At 39.5% G+C, this 19,783-nt stretch overlaps 1 protein-coding gene across 9 annotated transcripts; it reads right to left on the bottom strand.

Moving 5' to 3' along the window:
* Nucleotides 1–4: 4 nt before the first annotated feature.
* LOC118801845 lies at nt 5–19,480 on the bottom strand. 9 transcript variants are annotated; one of them, XM_036562228.1, is made up of 13 exons: nt 19,371–19,480; nt 15,558–15,662; nt 14,579–14,709; nt 14,271–14,352; nt 10,486–10,672; nt 9,741–9,819; nt 4,424–4,519; nt 4,154–4,285; nt 3,696–3,830; nt 3,534–3,567; nt 3,059–3,094; nt 2,521–2,635; nt 5–309 (listed from the first exon to the last, which is right to left on the bottom strand). In XM_036562228.1, exons 7-12 carry the CDS (start codon nt 4,505–4,507, stop codon nt 2,544–2,546), a joined length of 513 nt encoding a protein of 170 aa, XP_036418121.1. In that variant the 5' UTR covers nt 4,508–4,519; nt 9,741–9,819; nt 10,486–10,672; nt 14,271–14,352; nt 14,579–14,709; nt 15,558–15,662; nt 19,371–19,480; the 3' UTR covers nt 5–309; nt 2,521–2,543. The 9 variants fall into 9 exon arrangements, with proteins under 9 accessions (XP_036418121.1, XP_036418127.1, XP_036418125.1 ...); XM_036562234.1 differs by having other exon boundaries at nt 10,490–10,672; XM_036562232.1 differs by having other exon boundaries at nt 14,682–14,709.
* Between the last annotated feature and the right edge of the window lie 303 nt (nt 19,481–19,783).

Here is a 19,783-nt window from a genome sequence, read left to right as displayed (position 1 = left end):
AGCATAATAAATACATTTAAACAACATATAAACCATCAAATTGGTCCCTGACAGTACAATTAGGTGTTTTGTGTAGTGACCTTGAGAGTGACTTGGCTTGAGCATTGCAGGTTGGAGATGAAGACAGTTTGTTTACAATGGCCGTTCGTTTACAGTGAGAGACAGCAACAGTACTGTAGCTATTCAAAATACTGCATCCACCTTTATAGAGAGAAACTTGACTGAGAGATTCTAATATGAGGAGAGCGCTAACTCTTTTGGACATGATGAAGACCGTGTTACTTTCTGGACGGGTTTGAGGACACCACTCTGAAGAAGATAAGAGAAAAAAGAGAACAGGAATGATTAACGTGATTATAGCACAATCCATTCTGTGAAAACACAAACAGCAGTTACAGTACTTAACACAAAAAACCTAACAGAAATTTACAAAGTAGCCTCCAAGTATATCAAATCTATCAGTATTTCATTTGTCCACTATTTCCACCCTACTGCCACTTTAACACATCCATCCTTCCAATCTTAAAACCAACCAGTTACAGCTGTGTCCTCCCCAAAAGTGTTCCTAAAGCTCTCACTGACATTATGTTCTCCTTAAAGAGATGCTAACATTCATACAACTAACTAAACTCACCTTAGCTGGCTTGCAGATTTCTTTCTCACGTGCAAACGGTTAAAGGAGATACAGTGAACATTTGGATGTTAACAAAGTTGTTAATTTATCTGTCTACCACAGATAAAGCACAGACTTTTAGCTTTAATTTGATGGTACTTACATCCAAGCTGGGAGAACAGTGTAGTAATTACAACTATTTTCATACATATCCCCCATTTTTAGGGGGTTCAAATTAATGGGACAAACTAAAATCACAATTGATCTTTTTTTTGTTGTTGTTGTCATTTTTAACAGTTGGTGGCAACTCCTTTGCGGTCAATGACCTCTATTCATTAAAGCAGGATGAAAAAGCTCAGATTTACCGCCTTAATCGATATTGAGATTTGACGTAAGTGGAGATTTGAGCACGAATGAATCAGCTTCAGTGTGTGAAATAAAACACCAGCCTATCAGTATGTTATTTACATACACTCAGGGGCTCCAATGCTGGTATGCAGAGTTTGAGATCCAGCAGTGAGTGCACTGCCCCCCCCGCCATTGACCAAATTTTATAGAGCTGAAATCAAGAGGACTGATTATTTTCTTAAAAAAACACTATATTAATGCAGTACATGCTTCTGCACTACCTGTGTTTTGTATTATTTATTTTGTGTGTATTGTCAGTCATGTAAAACAAAAGCAGAGTGTAATATGTCTTTAAATGGACACAGAGTAGTTGCAGCATTTGTTTATACCAATAGGCATGCAGTACATTCACTTTTATATTTTGGATTGCCATGTGCACAAACTAGTAGTATTATTGTTATTTGCTATTTTTATACTTATAAATGGTTTTATAGTTTATACTGATTTATGGATTAAACTTCACATTTGCCCTTAAGGTGAGAGCACGAGTACGTCTCATTTGTCCAGCTTTGCCTTTAAGGGGAGAGCTTTTGGCGATTGGCAGAACAACTGCCCAACCTCTCAACCCATCCATATGTTTTAAGTAGTATTGACTCTACACTTTTTAGTTTAGTTTACAGCCCTGTTTCAAAACATTAGGTTATGAAAATACGCACGTCTCCCCTGAGAAAAAGAAGCACAGCTGGACTTTAAAACAATTGTTGTACCAAGCACCTTTTTTTCTATGTAACACTTTTCACTCTGTCACTGTTTACTAGTATTCATCAAAGTAAGCACTTAACCTTCAGATGATGTAATTTCCCCACATTAGGCTGTCAAACCACATACTACACCTGTATGAGCTCTTTTTTTCTGAAATGTACAGCATTTTTTTGCAACGCTGCATGGTACAAATTTTTAGAGAAATGTATAAACGACATTTAACAGCCTGTGTTAGTTGAATTGACTATTTTCTAACAAGAAATAAATACACTTATGAAATGCTTTTTGAACTTTTCAAATAAATAATAAAAGTCCAAAGTTTTCATGTGGTTTCTATATTTCTTATACATATTACTTAGCCTTTATTGTTTTTTCCCCCGCTCTACACAAAAAATGTTAACTAATGACTCGCACTACAAAGTCAAACAAAATCTACTAATCACTACTTTCTGTTTATATTAGCATTTCACAAACTTTAGAATTGAGGTTTGTAAAAGGAAAGCAACGATTTGTGCTCAACACAAAACTGACAGTGTTGTTGGTGTAAAATACATGTTTTTTCATAGCTTGTGTGACAAGACTTTGTAAATAATTGAAGAAATATCTGGGTTGGGCCAATATGTTTTTTTTCTGTAAATCATGAATGACTTCTTTTAAACACAAAGTAAAAAAGGAGTGCAATTGAGCACTTTTAAAAATGCATATTAAGTCAGGTCATATGTAGTTTCCTTCAAACCCAAATTCCACAGTGTTTCAGCCCTGTCACTGTGGTTTCAGAGAGTACCTGACAAACATACCTGAGGATTGTCCTACGATTCCATTAGATCACACAGATAGCAAGGACCACCAAAACAAGAACAGCTCCTCCTGCAGACAGCATGATGCGGCTCACAGTCAGATTTCTCGGCTGGGCTATAAAACACATGATAAAACAGGTCATAAAACCCCACTACAAAGAGATATAACGAGGTTTTAAAGTGAGTAAAGAGATAATCTGCTTTACAGTGATCCTTCTGTTGTTGCAGCCTCAACATTCTCAACACACTTCATTACAGATTCATACACTTACACACACACACACACACACACACACACACACACACACACATACATTACACGATTATTAGAGAGATATCACACATTAGAGGTCAGGATAAAGCCATTTACATCTTAAAAAAAGTCTAGCACATTTCATTGCATTAACTAAACCAAATCTATTATTCCACTCTACTGATATTGGTGTAAGGTTAGAGGGGTCCTCTCAGTGTTTCAGTAAATTGTGTAATTGTGTAGCTGAAGAACTGAATTATGAATTACAACTATTACACTACTCACCAGAGCTTTTCAGTGGCAGGTTGGTTTCAGTCACAGCTTAAAAAACCAAGACACATATTAATATAACTTTAAATTTAAGTAAAATTTAAGAAATTGTGCGTGATGCAGTGTTTTTAGCTAAACAAAAAAAAATATATAATATTACATAGTTTGTACTTTGTAATATTTGTCCACTTACACTGCAGCTAAAGAACTGAATTATGATGTTATGGGGTGTTATAGTGAATATCAGCAATTGGTCACAGTGAATCATCACGGACATGATTTTATTCCCAATAACAATGTTAGTGTTACTGGCAATGCCTTCTGGTAAAAAATAAATAATTAAGTAAATAAATCATTCTAGTAGCTTTGTTGTTATTTGGTAACCTGGTGGAAACCAGATGGGTAGAACACTTTCAACAAAACAGACTGTGTGGTGAGTGGTAACTGATGAATAAAGCTAAAACCTGAACAAAGAGGCGCAGGCACATACCTCTGAAAACAGCTAGATACTGATGGAGACTGGCCTGTAGTGCAGAAATGGATTTAATTAATCTAAACATTCTGTTAAAAACAATAGAAAGAGTGTTTTGTCACTCGTGCAGTAAAATGGACTTGTATGTAGTTTTAAAAACAAAAATATGAATGAACTCACCTTGGTATCATGGCAGCGGATGTCAATCCAAAGTCCGTCAACATGTTTCTCGGTGACCAGACTTTCTGGTGTCACTTCTACAGCTGGATACTGCAGGCTTGCGGGGTCAGAAGGATCAGCCAAGGACCCCTCAACCTGACAAGAAAAGCCAAAATTATTTATCTGGTGAGTCTGGAACACACTCACACATATAACATCAGAAAATTATTTTATTAGGGCCAGTTTTGCAGACCAAGATAAAGCCTAGGCTTAGACTGAAACAAATTTACAAGCGGTAATTCACCACTTACCAAGACTACGCTTAATCTATGTCCAGGAACCCATTTGGCCACTAATGCTGGTATTTTTCTGAATGAATTAAGATTTTCTGCACCGATAAAAAAACTTAAATATAATTTTCTCAGGAAACATTTGCACTATCATCATGTAGAACTTGTAGACAGCATGTGTGTTCTCACCGGTGCATGCCAGGCTGCTTCACAGTGCTTATTCTTCAAGTATTTGAGGAATACAGAAGGAACTAAATATGTACAACGTCCAGAAGAACAAAACTCTTCATAAGGCTGCGAGATATTTTCCACAAGAGGATTCTGAAAACACATCAACTACACATGTAAACAGAAATGAACAAAAATCTGCTAGAAAATAAACTTTTAGTAACCAAACAAACAAAGAAACAGTTTGATCTTGGTTTGATCCAGACTTTGTGATCTGAACAAGTTTCTTACCTGCTGTAGATGTGTGTTAAACCCAACAGCTGCAGATATGAGAGCACAAGCAGCCATCAGCAACACCAACCCGTGTTGAGTCATCCCAGCCAAGAGCTGTAACACACATGGAAATAATAAGCATTATTATTACTAAAAATATCCAACTGCTAAACTACGGTGTCTTAAAGGCCAAGAAGCAGACAATTAAAAAAATAGAAAAGACATCTCTAAATAAAAACTGACATAGTCAAATAAAATGAAACATGCTTAAACCAAAGCAAGATATCTTTACAAAAGGTCATTTTTTTTAGTTTTTCCTAACTAGTGTTTCTTTATGTAAAGTAAAAAGATTTACTAACTGCATATATATGTTGTATGTATATGTATACATATGTTGGTATGTCTAAACTATTTAAATGTAATTTATTGTTTTAGTAGCATTGTTGTCGTCGTCACGTCGTTTTTACGTAATTTAACTGACCCTCTCTCAATTTCTCTCTCAAAAGGAGTGTAGCTGCTGGGCTCGGTGCAAAAACTAGTGGGTATAGTGTCATTTGTTATGATTTAGAAAAGCTAAACAGGTATTGTGTAGGTTGACTACAGTCGAGCTAATATCTAGTATAACAAGCAACCGTTTGTTGTAATGTAATGTAATGTAATGTACTATATTATGATGTAAGGCAATGTAATGCAGAGGTTCCAGGCAGTGCGCATGCGCTAAGCGGTACGTCGTACGCACGGGTTAAACGGAACTGAACTTCAGTCAAACTGACACACAGACAGACAAACCAACACTGCTGCGTTTCTGCGGCTGCATCCGAAATGGCATACTTCCATACTATATAGTACGCGAGAATAGTTAATATGTCCGAATATGTAGTATTCATCAAACAGTACGCAAAAATTCCCTGGATGACGTAGTACATTGGCAGAGTTTACAGTTTTGAGAAGCTGAAGTACATATATATTTTTTTAAGTTATCAGTGTTTATGTTGAGGTATTATAGCTAAGTAAGTTGATTTGAATTACAACACCAATTCCAAACAAGTTGGGACGCTGTGTAAAATGTAAAATACAAGTAAATAAAAACAGAATGCAATGATTTGCAAATCTAATAGACCCATATTTTATTCACAATACAACATACAACAAATATCAGATGTTGAAAGTGAGACTTTTTATCATTTCATGAAAAATATTAACTCATTTAGAACTTGATGGCAGTGTCGCATCTCAAAAAAGTTGGGACAGGGCCGTGTCTACCATTGTATACCATCGCCTCTTCTTTTAACAACAGTCTGCAAACGTTTGGGAAGTGAGGAGACCAAATATTCGAGTTTTGGGAGAGGAATGTTTTTCCATTCTTGTCTTATGTAGGATTCTAGCTGCTTGGTCTGGGTCTTCTTTGCTGGATTTTTCGTTTCATGATGTGCTAAATTTTTTCTATTGGTCTGGACTGCAGGCAGGCCAGTTCAGCACCCGGACTCTTCTTCTGTGAAGCCATTGCTGAAATATGTAAGGCGTTGTCTGGATGGGAGCATATGTTGTTCTAAAACCTCTATATACTGTTCAGCATTGATAGTGCCTTTCCAGATGTGTAAGCTGCCCACGCCATAGGCACTAATGCAACCTCATACCATCAGAGATGCAGGCTTTTGAACTGTGCGCTGATAACAAGCTGGATGGTCCTTCTCCGTTTGAGTCCACAGGACATGCCATCCATGGTTTCCAAAAAGAATTTTAAATTTTGATTCATCTGACCACAGAACAGTTTTCCATTTTGCCTCAGTCCATTTTAAATGAGCTTTGGCCCAGAGAAGACGGCAACGTTTCTGGATCGCGTTGACATATGGCTTCTTCTTTGCATGATACAGATTTAACTTGCATTTGTGGGTTGCATGGCAAACTGTGTTCACAGACAATGATTTCTGGAAGTGCTCCTGAGCCCATGCAGTGATTTCCAGTACAGAATCATGCTTGTTTTCAATGCAGTGCAGCCTGAGGGCCTTAAGATCATGAGCATTCAATATTGACCGTCGGCCTTGCCACTTGCGTACAGGGATTTCTCCAGATTCTCTGAATCTTCTGATGATATTTTGTACTGCAGATGGTGGGATATACAAAGTCTTCACAATTTTACATTGAGGAACATTTTTCTGAAATTGTTCCACAATTTTTAGACACAGTTTTTCGCAGATTGATGAACCTTATATTTATATCCAGTCACGTGTGTTAGTTGCAAATATCTCCTCCAGCTGTTTTTTTATTAGTACCACTTACTTTTCCTGCCTTTTGTTGCCCCGTCCCAACTTTTTTGAGATGCGTTGCTGCCATCAACTTCTAAATAAGTTAATGTATTTCAGGAAATGATAAAATGTCTCACTTTTAACATCTGATATGTGTTCTATGTTCTATTGTGATTAAATTGAGATTTAATTGAGAGTCTATGAGATTTAAAAATCATTGCATTCTGTTTTAATTGACATTTACTTACATTTTACACAGTGTCCCAACTTTTTTGGTATTGGGGTTGTAATATGTTGGCTTGAAAATCAGGTGTAAATGTAGCTTTACATTTCAGTAACTGTTAGCTAACGGTTAATGTTAGCATGGTGAAAGCAGACGGTCCATGGGTGAAAGTAAAACTCACGTTTTTTCAGTCTACAACACCAAACACAAAGAGTTTTGCTGTGAACTACAGACTAATTTGTCTGTCATTGATTACTAGCTGAGGTAAATACAAAGCGAGATGGTGGCTGACAGTGTTAAAGAGCTGAGCCAGTTTCAGTTAGTGTTAACTAACAGCTGCTGCCACCAGTTAGTGCGTGAAATTCTCTCAAGTTGTTAAATGCTGCTGATAGGAGAATAGCAAATGAGGCCTTGTTCACCAGGAGAAAACCCTGCAATCAGAGGGTTTCAGGCAATATTAAAAGCCAAAGTCTGCTTAAAGCTATGATCTTGATGGTCGACATGCTATAGTGGCGAGTCTTCTCCTTATTCCACGATCACTGACAGACGATTTAAATGATTGTATGCTTTATTTTGGACAGGAAAGCTTCCACTGTACTTTGTTAACTGTCTTGTATGTATTGTGTTGTAGAGCCTTTGTGATGGAGCAGAAGTTTGAGGGGAATGTTTTTTTTTGTTTATGAAGTGGAACAACATCAGAGTAACCTACAATGTAGGCTGTTTTTTTAAGATTACAAGCAAAATGTCAGTGAAACGTTAACGTTATTTGCATCATGTTTTTCCTTGTGCTGTGTTTGTAAATTTAGTAGGAGTGTTAGTATCTGCTTAAAGTGTGCTGGAAATGGTACCCTGAATGGTGGTGCTGACCCTTCACCACCCTCAGTGAGGAAAGAGAGTGAGGATGTACCTGCAAGGAACTGCAGAACAGAGGTGGACTTTTGGCAGCTGGTGAGAGATATGGAGGAGAGAGAGAACGGACAGAGAGGGATGGTGAAAGGAAGCAGAAAGGGAGGAGAGACAACAGAGAGAGGCTGTGGAGAGAAAGGGCAAGATGGGGGCAAGAAGAGTAACAAGCAGGAGGTGAGAGAGAGCAGAACTGGAGGCACAGAGAAAGAAAAGAGAACGTGAGCTGAGAGAAAAAAAGGTCTCTTCGTCTTTAAGATATACTTGTTGAAAAAAAAAAAGTATTAAAATGAAACAACTGCAGTCCACTGTTATGATTACATTTTGTGAGAAAACAAAAGTGTTTGAGTATGTGTCGATCGGTATGGCCTTGTTCCTGTCTTGTAATTATGAGTTTGGCTTATTTTATTTCTTTCTTTGTACAAAGACACTCTGTTTGTAACTGATGCTGTCATTTGATATTTAGTCAATAACATGAGATTGCTTTCTGTGATGACAGCAGTAAATATGTAGATGTATGTCTGTAAGAACGAAGTATTTGTGTGTGTAAATGTAAATACACACACACACACACACTTAGATATACCGCCATTTTTTAAATTCTTATATTTGCATCAGAAAAAAATGAATTCATGGTTTATGTTTTAGTAAAATGAATGCATCAGAAAAAAAGGTGCAGTTCACACAAGTCATATGCTTTAGCATTTATAGTTATACTGTTTATTTATGATGAATTACAGTACAATGGGCACATAATTTTTATATTATTACTGTTGATATTTAAAATCTTGCTTCTTTTATTTATTGTCTCGAATTCTTGTTAAAACGTGACTGGCCTGTTGAAACACGGATAAGTATTTGCTAAGGAAACAGAAGGAAAATCATGTTGGTGAGTAAAGCTCTTTAAATGTTGGCGCTGCTGACGAGACGTCACAGGTCAAAGAGCGTGCGGTAGTGACACTCGCATACTGACGGTCCGTACTTCTTGAACTTCTTGGTAGAGCTACTGTCGAATTTAGTACGCACAGCTTAAGTATGCCATTTCGGACGTAGCCTGTGTGAAAGTACAGGTGTGACACAGCGCCCAATGGAGTCGAATTGCAATGAGAGGCGTTTCAGTAAAACAAGAACGCCCACATCAGGAACGCCCACTTATCATTCATTGGCCGATATGTCTGCAAAATGGCTTCTCTCATCGGTGGATAAGACTCAACGGGAAAATACATCAATATTTGTAAAGACGTTACTAATACCAAATTAATATTGTTTCTACATATTTACATAATGAGCATTTGGCATTTAAAATCAAATATGCGTAAATCTATAGCTTCTGGTAAGTGCAGAGTTCTGTCTCGCGGTTTTGTGATCCCCGACTTGACCTTGCGGTCTGAATGTCTGTCATAACGGTAGCACTCAGCAGTGTTTTCAGCAGTACTACGCCGTCTTCACCGTCGCCAGTACAGCAACCGAGACCCCATGGCAGCCCCCCAACAGTTAGCACTTAATACTCGAAATATCACTATTTTACTCTCGTAAATTTACGTCTTTAATCTCTAAATATTACGACTTTATTCTCAAAGTCTACTATTTTTATTTTTATTAACAGGGGCCCTAAAACACCGTCGTAGTTCTGTTTACTCAGCAACATTACTGTGGCTTTTACTCCAAAGCCCACCTGACCCTGACGTCACATAAGTGTGTGTGTGTGGGGGGGGGTTGCGTTGTCTGCATCACAGAAACGCCCCCATATGGTGCTGCAATTAGACCCTCCTCACACAGCGATGATGTGGAGCTTAGCTTAGCCTATTAGCCTGTTCTACGTGAATGAATGACTTTGACCGTTCAAAAAGTTGTCCGTGTTTCCGGAGTCACGGGCATGACGTGGGCAGTATATGGGCAAAACAAAAAAATTCACTGTAAAATCAGTCTGTTACTCCGCTCAGGAAATATACTCAAAACCCACCTTGTGTCCGGATCCTGTGATAAAGTCAACTAGCACCGAGCGAGTCCACCAACAGTTCTCAAAACACCAGCACAGCCTCCTGCACACAGACAGACAGACAGAGATGTACGTCAACGTGGATGTGTGTGAAAACGCAGAGACCACGCTGAAGGAGCGGATGAGTGCATATCATAGAATGAGCTTTCGACTGTACGAATGTGTCACACACACTAACGTGCAAATGTAATGAAGTATAGAAAAATATGTCACAACAGAGTTTAGAGTCCGTTAAAAAGTTGTCCGTGTATAAGGGCATGTCCGGGCATGCAGACAGACAGGTAACGAGAAGTACTCGCAGAACACATAACGTTTTAACACTTAACGTAGTCAGGCACTGTCAGACACCACATCCCAAATATACAAGTCTATTCAGAGAATTCTGTCAAACTGGGACGGCGTGAGAAATCTAACGGAGCTCAGCGGGGGCTTTTCAGACCAAGCCCATCTGGGCTGTTATGAGCAGCGATAACTTTAGTGAAAGAAGATCAGAAAAGTTTGAAATTAAAACGAGAGAATTCGGACTCTAATCCACCTTAGTATGGCAATCTGAAAACAAATGGAGGCCACATCAGCTGAAGGAATAAAACAGTTACCTCGGTTACCGTAGCACAACTGTTGTCGTGGAGCTCGTGAAGAGAATCGGTGGTTTGCTTAACATAAGACCTGTAAAAAATTCCCTCAAAGAGGCCTCTGTAGTGTAAGTTACCTACTGTCAGATGTGAATCCGCTCCGCTACTGCCCAAGGTCTAGCAGGAGGTGGATCACAGTGTGTGGGCATCGGAGATCAAAGAGAAAGGTGTTGAGATTCACACCGATGTTGACCAGAAACAGTTAAACAGAGCAGCATAAAGAAAAAGGCCAGAGACGTCATGAATGAGGAGACCGGTCGCTGCCTGAAATATGAATGAAAAAGCTCGTAAAGCTCAACACGGCGCCTGTTTGCCGAGAAAGCCCCGCCCTTCAGTAAAAAAGAACCAAGTGAATCAGACACAGCGGACATTTTTTTTTCTCTTCCTCTTAAAAGGCAACATTGTACCTAAAGATGATCTCCAGGCAGAGACAGAGTCCCAAAAGAAAGGAAACTTCCAGTAAAATGTTTTTCAGGACCCGCTCATGACCATCGCAAAACTCCAGCAGCACTGCTGTGTCTGATCCACTTGTACCAGCACAACACACACTAACACACCACCAGCACATCAGTGTTACTGCGGTGCTGAGAATGATCCACCACCCAAATAGTACCTGCTCTGTAGTGGTCCTGTAGGGGTTCTGACCACTGAAGAACAGGGTAAAAGGAGGCTAACAAAGTTTGCAAAGAAACAATTACAGACTGTAATTATACAACTTCAAAATGCTTCTTATATAGTAAGTAGAGCTGATAAAATGGACAATGAGTATAGAAACAAGGAGGTGTTTTTAATGTCATGGCCGAGGGGTGTGTACATTTGAAAGTTGTCCAAAGGAATCCCTTGTCCCTTGTTATTAAGTTGATGTTGTTGTTTCATATACAATAATAACACACAATATAGATTTAAATATTATAAACATCACATTAAAATGTACTTTTAGATGTTTTAATCAATATTTGAAGTATTTTGGGAACAAAAGGAAATTGTAAAATGACAAAAGTATGAGGTATTTATCTATTTCGAAGTATTTCCTTATTATTTGAAGCCTGTGAAGGTGTATAGGATGAGTACATTAGAATCATTTCATACAATTATTAACAAGTAAATGGAATTTATTTTTTTGAAAATCTTGATTATACACATCTGAACAATACTGTACAGTAATACAGATACATGAACACGTATAGATTTATGCATAAGAACTCATTCAAACAGATGGATTCTGCTAGGCCTTCCTCTGTGTTAATACTCCATCTCTTTTGGAAGAGCAGAAGGGCAAACAGTGAGGAACTCTTTTGGCGTTCTCCATTCTTTAGGTAATCACTTCTAGTCTGCCCACAGACAAAGACACGATTTACTTAGCAAACTCAGAAGCTTTACACGATGAAATAATTTGATTTCAAAAGTTATAGCAAAGAGACAGTCAGTCATCCATGAAAATAACATAGGAAATAAATATGGGTCCTTTTTGACCCATGTTGTGTATTAGAAGGTGTTTGCATAGTTTGTGCATCAAAGGGATAATGTGAGAAACTTAACCCTTAGGTCACTAGCACTATTAGGTGTGTTTTTTTCCCGTTTTTGTCAGTTCCTCTTTCAGTTGTTGTAACTCTAGTAATTATATGAGACAGCCACATGTTATATGCTGTTTTATTTTCAGAAGACGTGGTTTCTCAAATATGTAATCACCTGAGTTGTAAATGCCCACAGAAGTTTGATATTTTTATGAAACTGGACACGTTTTGATCAAAATTTTACCAAGCGCCTGTTTTTTTGTTTTTTTTTTACTTATTTTTGACTGTATCAATTCAAAACATCAATTCACAGCTTTAGTGTCAATTAGAAAGTTTTAGAATAAAATGAGTTGAAAATATAAGAATTTTGATGATTGTTCATTACATGGCTTATTACTGTGACATAGTACATGAGTAGCATCAGGCAGACTTATTTGTCTTGATATTCTCACCTAAAGGAGACATGCAGATTGCTAAAACTGCATGTGACAGACTGTCACAGCAGGTCAAGCCTTTGAGTTTTTGTTCAGGGCCAATATGACTAATATTCCAGCTAATGTAAATATTTTAGAAGCCCTAGAAGTAAATAATAGTAGTGGAAATAAAGCGAAATGCAGAGTTTATGAGCACAGAAATTTAGTTTTACTTGAAGAATAAAACATATAGTGCGTTCCAATCGGGAGGCAGCTGTCTAAGTAGGCAGCATTCTAAGGCAGCATTTGCGCGCTCCCGAGACAAGTGGTGTCCCATTCGGAAGGCAGCAAAGGCAGCTGCCTTCTAAGGTGCCTTATTTTTACCAAATCTGAAGGCAGCATTGCATGTGTCCTTCTCAGCGAAGGCAATCCCACAATACCGTTCACCTGCTGAGAGTTCCATCGCTCCGGTCTGATCAATGTGGCGGACGAAGCGGCCGTTTTTTGCCGACCGAGGAGTTTACAAATGTAAGTTATTTCTTCACTTCTGTCTTTACAGTTTCGATTGATTGTTGTATTTGTGCAAAGTATTGAACATGTTTGTGTTTGTACATCTCTAGAAATTGTTCCTGTGGTGCAATTCTGGCAGTTCGCTCGTCTAAGGCGAATTGACCGGCTGCGTTTGACGTTCGTTAGCTCGGTAAAGCCAGCCTTAGTTAGCTTAGTGTGGCATGCGCCCGCCCCCTGGGCCCCGACGATGACGGCCGCAAGAGCCGGCAGGAATTGAACACACAGCGGCGGCGAACCTCGGCCAGGACGGCAGGGAGAGCGCCGCGAGTGGGGAGGGGGAGGAGCGCGAAGCCCGAGCTCCTCCGAGTAACCCGAGTGACGGCGGGAGGAGGAGGAAGACGACGACGGTGACGGCAACGAGAGGCATGAGGGCAATGAGCAAGTCCCGACCTCCGCCGCCCGGGCCCTGCCCCGTTACGCAGCGAGGCCGAGCTGAAGCTGGGGGTGGTGACGAGGAGGCGGAGCGGCGAGCTCTCGTTCCCTCTCGGCTCGGGTGCGCCTTTTAAAAAGAGCTGAGAGGGAACAGAGTGAGAGAGGGGGACAAGCAGTAGCAGGAGAAGTGAAGAGCTTAAAAGCTTGAGTAGAAAGACTGAAGAGTCTAGCTGACTGAAGCCACTGAAAAGTGGCCAGTGTATCGTTGGTTTTGGTCGTTGTTTGTGTGTGTGTTAAGATATATGGCTGCTGCAACCCTGAACCCTGCCTCCAGCATCCTCCTTGAGCCCGGGGTAGCACATGCCGTGCTACACTTAGCTACCTGTGTAAACGCGCCGGCTCTTCAAAACGACATAGTCCGGTTTAAAATAGTGACTGTTCACTGTTTAGTAGTGTTTAGTTTCGTTTAGCGTCAGTACTTAGGGATTTTTTCTGTCCTCAGGAGCGAACGTTACAGCGGCGGAGAGGCGCTGTCTGAGGGGCTGAGGAAGAGGAGCGGTTACAGGGAGAAAACTGCGCTGAATGACCGAAAGTAGCTGACTTGCAGAGTGTATTTTGGGGGAAACGCAGCAGGACCAAGCGCTACAGACTGACGTTCTTCCTGAACAATGAAAAATACTTTAACTTATGTAGAAGTTCAGAAATAAAACGTTTTTTAAATGTCTTGGTCCTGTTCCCAGTCCTGGTGACCCTCTGCGCTGCATATTTTAGTTTTTTTCCTGCTGTGCACACCTGATCTGCTTGTTACTTATTCATTTGTTGAATCAGGTATGCTTGATGACACAAAGCACAAAAATGTATATAGTGTTGGCTTGCCAGGACTGGGATTGGGAACCCCTGTTCTAAGTTTTGGTATTTGTCTGCAGTACTTTCTTTTTGCCTTATTGGATTGTGTTTGTGTGGTTTTTTTTTGTTTTGTTTTGTTACCTGTACCTAAGTAAATTCTGCATGTGGACCCATCCAACTTGAATTCACAAAGTGGACATAGGAGTCCAAAACAGATCATAAATTAGTCCTGAAAAAGTTAACAAATCCACAAATAAAGGTCAATATGGCACATGTTCAAGAACAAGGAAAAAAACAAGAATAGAAGGAGGACTGGAAATGCTGTAACTAGCAGGTGAAAAGGTAGACTATTGTTTCAATGTTGTCCCAATTGTAAATTAAACACTACTTTTTTAAGCTTCCAAATATATATTGTATATACACAAGTGCCAACTCAAAAAATTCAATGTTCATACTTCCAGGTGTTCTGTTTTTTGTGTGCGGTGAGTACAGTGTGCAGACTGCAGGGTGCAGTCAATGCTGTCCCACAGTGCACTGCAAAGAAGAGGAGGTACTCACTGCTGGAACATGATAGAGCTGAGTTCTCCTACAAAACAGAATACAAAATATGTGCTTCTTTAAATTTTTGAGGTTGCCTTTGAAAGTATTTCAGTATTAAAATGCTATATGTGTGTTTTAGCCTGTATGTAAATAAATGACCCATTGAAAACATAACTGTAAGCACTGACAGTCCCTGTGTGGTTAATTAAGCCATTCTTCAAGATCTGCAATTCGAAATAAAGGGAACATACCATAAAGGAAAACTCGAGTCCAATATATTTGTATTCTCATTCTTCCTGTCAATACAGTCTCAAGGAAAGGAAAGATTTTACACACTCATTCACTACTGTAGTTTTTCTTGAGTTAAATGTAATGTTTTCTGCTGAGTGGCCTAACTGTGCATTAATAATGCAACAAGGAGATTTAGAGAATAGTAATAATTAATTGTCAAAATATGTTTGGATTTTAGTGCGGCATTATTCTAAAGATACTCTTGCCGGTGATTTTGGGTCATTTAAAAAAGCAATTAATACATGATAGAAGTCATTATTTACTTCAAATTAACACCAAAACACACAGAGCAGAAAGGACAAAAACTACAATCCAACTACATATGAGACCATAACATTATATAGTTGTCAACTTCTTCCCTTCATTTCTTTTGTTAGTTTCCCCCCTATCCTCAATAATGGAAGTACTTAAAGTTATATCAATATCTAACTACCTAATAAGAATATGTCTGTGATTGTCCAGGTCGTTTAATAGTTTGGTGGTATTAAGTCAATCAAGAACATAACTAAAGTGTGGATAGCCAATCAGAGGTTTATGTACACGTATACCCTATGGTCTCACAGAAAATTCTACAAGAGGGCAAGCAGAGAGCTCTTTGGTTACCTTTGGAAGTCCCACTTGTCCAAGTCTTCAATGTTACACACAGGAGCCAAAAAATGAATCCTAAATTAGTCTTTAACGAAGTAAAACGAGGTCATTCTCCAAGATCTGCAATTTGAAATAAAAAGAACTTACAAAAGAGGAACACTAGGTTCCACTATATTTGCATTATTACTGTTAAGGGTGCAGCAAACGTGGCATGAAAAAACATGAAAATTCAGAATATTCAGACACTATTTTTGCATCAAAGCTGTACAATCCGTGCAGTTGTTTCCACTTTAGAAAAGCAAAAGGAGAATGAAGAGATTCTCCATCTCATTTCAGGAGCTAAAACTGCTTTTACTGGCAGCTGGGCTCTCAGCTGAGTTTAAGCTGATAAAATAACCTTTGCTCCTCACAGAATGAGCAAATGGTGACCACTGGGCTACTTTCCACTTTACTGAAAGTAGCATAAAGAGCTTTAGGGCTTCATTCAGAAGCTGAAACTATGAGTTCTTCCATGTGTAACTTAGCTAAGTTTGAACCCCAGTTGAGCTGCTTTTGGACACTGTAATTCTTTTAGCATTTGTGAAAAAGTTCCAGTTGCTGGGACACAGCCAATCCATTATCTTGGTTGTTGCCATGCCGATGCCAGAGACAACCGTAATTGGTCAGTGAGTTCAGGTCTCCAGTGAAAGTTAGCAAAAATCAAATAGAGGGGGAATAAATTAATGTCCCAGTTTCAATGCAAGGTATCATTTGTTACACACATGCTCTATTTAATTTATTGTTGTCCAAATAAATTGCATTCTGTGTGTAACGGTCTTTACTGTCAACACAGTCTCAAAGAAACAGGTTACACACAAACACAAGTGTTCTTATAGAATAATCCACACATTGCATTCTGTGTTGCTTTTATTGTGGCCTATTGAGCATGTTATTTGGTGTAATATTGTAGTAGATTTAACAAATTGATACACAATGTACAAGTGTACAATGTACAAGTGATATAATTTTACATCACATTCATCTTTCTTTGGCTGAACTGCTCAATAAATATGAATTTCACTTAAGTATGTAAGCATATGTACACAATCATACATGGTCTAAGAGTATTTATGCCCTCCTTGTCGTCATCTTTGAAATAATTTTCAGCAGTTACATTTGAACTCTTTATGAAGTTCTCTTCCTACAGTCACATAATGTCTCCTCAACAGCCACATGTTGAAGTGGAGGTCTGACACACTCTTTTGAAGAGCAGACAAGGAAATGATAAGGATAACCATTGGTGTTTTCAAGGTTTTAAGTAATTAGTATTACATAATAACTTGGACAAAGTCTACAGACTAAAACATGCTCTGGTCAGATTCATTCAACAAATTCATCCATTTCCAGAAATACACTCCAGAGGGATGGAGATTTAAAATGGATTTTAAATGATCATACTAAGCATGTATTTAGTGTAAAGCTTTAAGGCACAAATCCTACAGATGATTAAGGACACACAGAGAAAATGGAGAAGGGAGTTCACACAACAGACTTTAAAGGGTAGAGGGTAGCTTATAGAATAGGGAAAAATAATCTAAAAAATAGGAGCAATGAAACAAGGACTGTCAGATCCCCACTTTTCTCCTTTATGTCTGTAGCAATGATGATAGCGGTCACACTCTAGGTTCGACTGCAGCAGTCACGCTCGGTCTTCTACCACACAGGTCGACTATAGTGGTCAACTTCAGTAGTCTACTGTAGTCGACACAGACATTGACTATAGCGGCTGCGCTTAGGCATCGACTATAGCGATCACGCTCAGGCGTCGACTATAGCGATCACGCTCAGGCGTTGACTATAGCGATCACGCTCAGGCGTCGACTATAGCGATCACGCTCAGGCGTCGTCTATAGCGATCACGCTCAGGCGTCGACTATAACGATCACGCTCAGGCGTCGTCTATAACGATCACGCTCAGGCGTCGTCTATAGCGATCACGCTCAGGCGCCGACTATAGCGGTCACGCTCAGGCGTCGACTATAACGATCACGCTCAGGCGTCGACTATAGCGATCACGCTCAGGCGCCGACTATAGCGGTCACGCTCAGGCGTCGACTATAGCGATCACGCTCAGACGTCGACTATAACGATCACGCTCAGGCGCCGACTATAGCGATCACGCTCAGGCGTCGACTATAGCGATCACGCTCAGGCGTCGACTATAGCGATCACGCTCAGGCGTCGACTATAACGATCACGCTCAGGCGTCGACTATAACGATCACGCTCAGGCGTCGACTATAGCGATCACGCTCAGGCGTCGACTATAACGATCACGCTCAGGCATCGACTAAGAAAATGTCTCAAGACATCTTATAAATACTGTCAAGACATCTTAAGACACAGTGACAGCTGGGTCTATGTTTATTTACTATCTCATTAGTGATTAATTGGGTTATTTTGTGAATTTGTGGTCTTTATTTCTTTTTCTAGTTTCTGTTTTTAGTATTTATTCTATGCAATTTATATGAATTGATATTCAAGTATTTAAATTGCTAATATTTCTTTTGTATTTATGTATTAATAAATTGAACGCCAGAGCTGGGTTTCCCCTGGGCCTGGGGCCAGTAACACATGCGTGAAAACGTACGGCTGTACGGCTGCTGCCAGAGCCGGTTTATGAGGAGCCTGGCCACTTCCAATTTCCCGTTATCAAAAACATGACTGCAAAACACCAGAGGGCGCCCGCGAGCGAGTCCTCAATGAATGGGAGTGAAAGGAGCTCAACAGCTAAAAACAAAAAGTAAAAATAGTTTCTAATCACTCGCCCAGAACTTTCCTTTAATTTTAGAAAGCAGAAGGATGTATTTCATTCACGCTTACATTACTGCTACTGAGAGCTGATTGGTTGCTAGGCGCCGTTTTAAACTCCTATAACTCGAGTTTAAAAGTTCTTAAAAATATAACAGCGGTGTTAAAATGTTTTATGCTATTCAGTGTTCAGGAAATGAATGTATCCCTTTACATTAAAAGTGTTTAAGCATTTATAAATTAAGATTTTGCTCAAATGCTCCATCAGCAAACGGAGGAAAAAAAAACAAAACAGGAGTGTTTAGAAGACGGGTAGAAAACAAAGTCCTGGCCTGTCTGGGTATGGAGCGTATTTTAAAAGATAATGATAAAATAGGATGCAGTGTTCAGTATATGCTGATGCCACATACAGTACACAGTAGTCTACCTCGACCACAGACAGGGTCACGAGACCTACTCATTTCACCTGTGTTAATTTACAAAAGAAAAGAAACGAAAAAATGCTCAATCAGAGTGGGCTCACTGTAGAGCCGACTCAAAGAACCGATTCGAACACGACACATCACTATCGCTGGCGTAAGTAACCGCTCGGAAGGAACAGAAGCCACATAGCCGACATAGGGAACACATTAACACGTTTAAATGGAAAAATCGAGCTCAAACGGGAAACACAATTTGCCTCAGCATCATCAGACTCAAAGACAGGAGTAACGTAACGTACTGGAGTAAAATAATTTCTTTAAATGTGGTGAAATAAAAGTCCCAGTCGTCAGAAATAAAAGCCAAAATAAGGTATAAATGCTAGGAGAAAATACCTAACAGCGGTAAGAAAGTATGTGTACAACACTGCGAAGAGGACGCGAAGTTGGCTTTTCTGCTCACCAGCTGGTGAATGATAAGCTGACTTCGGCCTCGTTTGGTGAGATTTCTCTCTCATTCAGGCTAAGTGCGACTGCCAAGCGTCACACCTCACATGTAAAACACACAGAACAAGCTAAAGGCCCGTAAAACGCAGACTGAATTGAAATTTCAGTTTTACCTTTGGACACGGAGGCAGAGTGTAGGAGAGATTAACTACAGCAGCGACAGGCTGACAGATTGTGTTGCTCAGAACCGCACGGCTGATGAAACAACCTCACCTAATGAGCTTTTTCCTTTCAACAATGGACAACCTTCTACGTGTGTCAAAATAAAAGTCTGATGCGCTGATTCACTGTATGGACTAAAGTATGTGGACACCTGGCATATGAGCTTGTTGGACATCCCATTCCAAAACAAGGACGTTAATATAACGTTGCCCCCAATTTAATATAAAATAATATAATATATAACATTAATACACTATATTGCCAAAAGTATTCGCTCGTCTGCCTTCACATGCATATGAACTTGAGTGACATCCCGTTCTTAATCCACAGGGTTCAATATGATGTCGGCCCACCCTTTGCAGCT

Source organism: Colossoma macropomum, unplaced genomic scaffold, assembly GCF_904425465.1.
Source record: "Colossoma macropomum unplaced genomic scaffold, Colossoma_macropomum, whole genome shotgun sequence".
Classification (NCBI taxonomy): Eukaryota; Metazoa; Chordata; class Actinopteri; order Characiformes; family Serrasalmidae; genus Colossoma; species Colossoma macropomum.
The sequence above is the reverse complement of the archived record's forward strand: the minus strand, read 5'-3'. Positions and strand labels throughout refer to the sequence as shown.

Excerpts from the sequence above, each read along its gene's own strand:
- LOC118801845 (XM_036562227.1), bottom strand. Across the intron at positions 4,286-4,423 it reads TTAACACACATCTACAGCAG|AATCCTCTTGTGGAAAATAT; the intron begins GTAAGAAACTTG and ends ATGTGTTTTCAG. Across the intron at positions 3,568-3,695 it reads TCCGCTGCCATGATACCAAG|GCCAGTCTCCATCAGTATCT; the intron begins GTGAGTTCATTC and ends TCTGCACTACAG.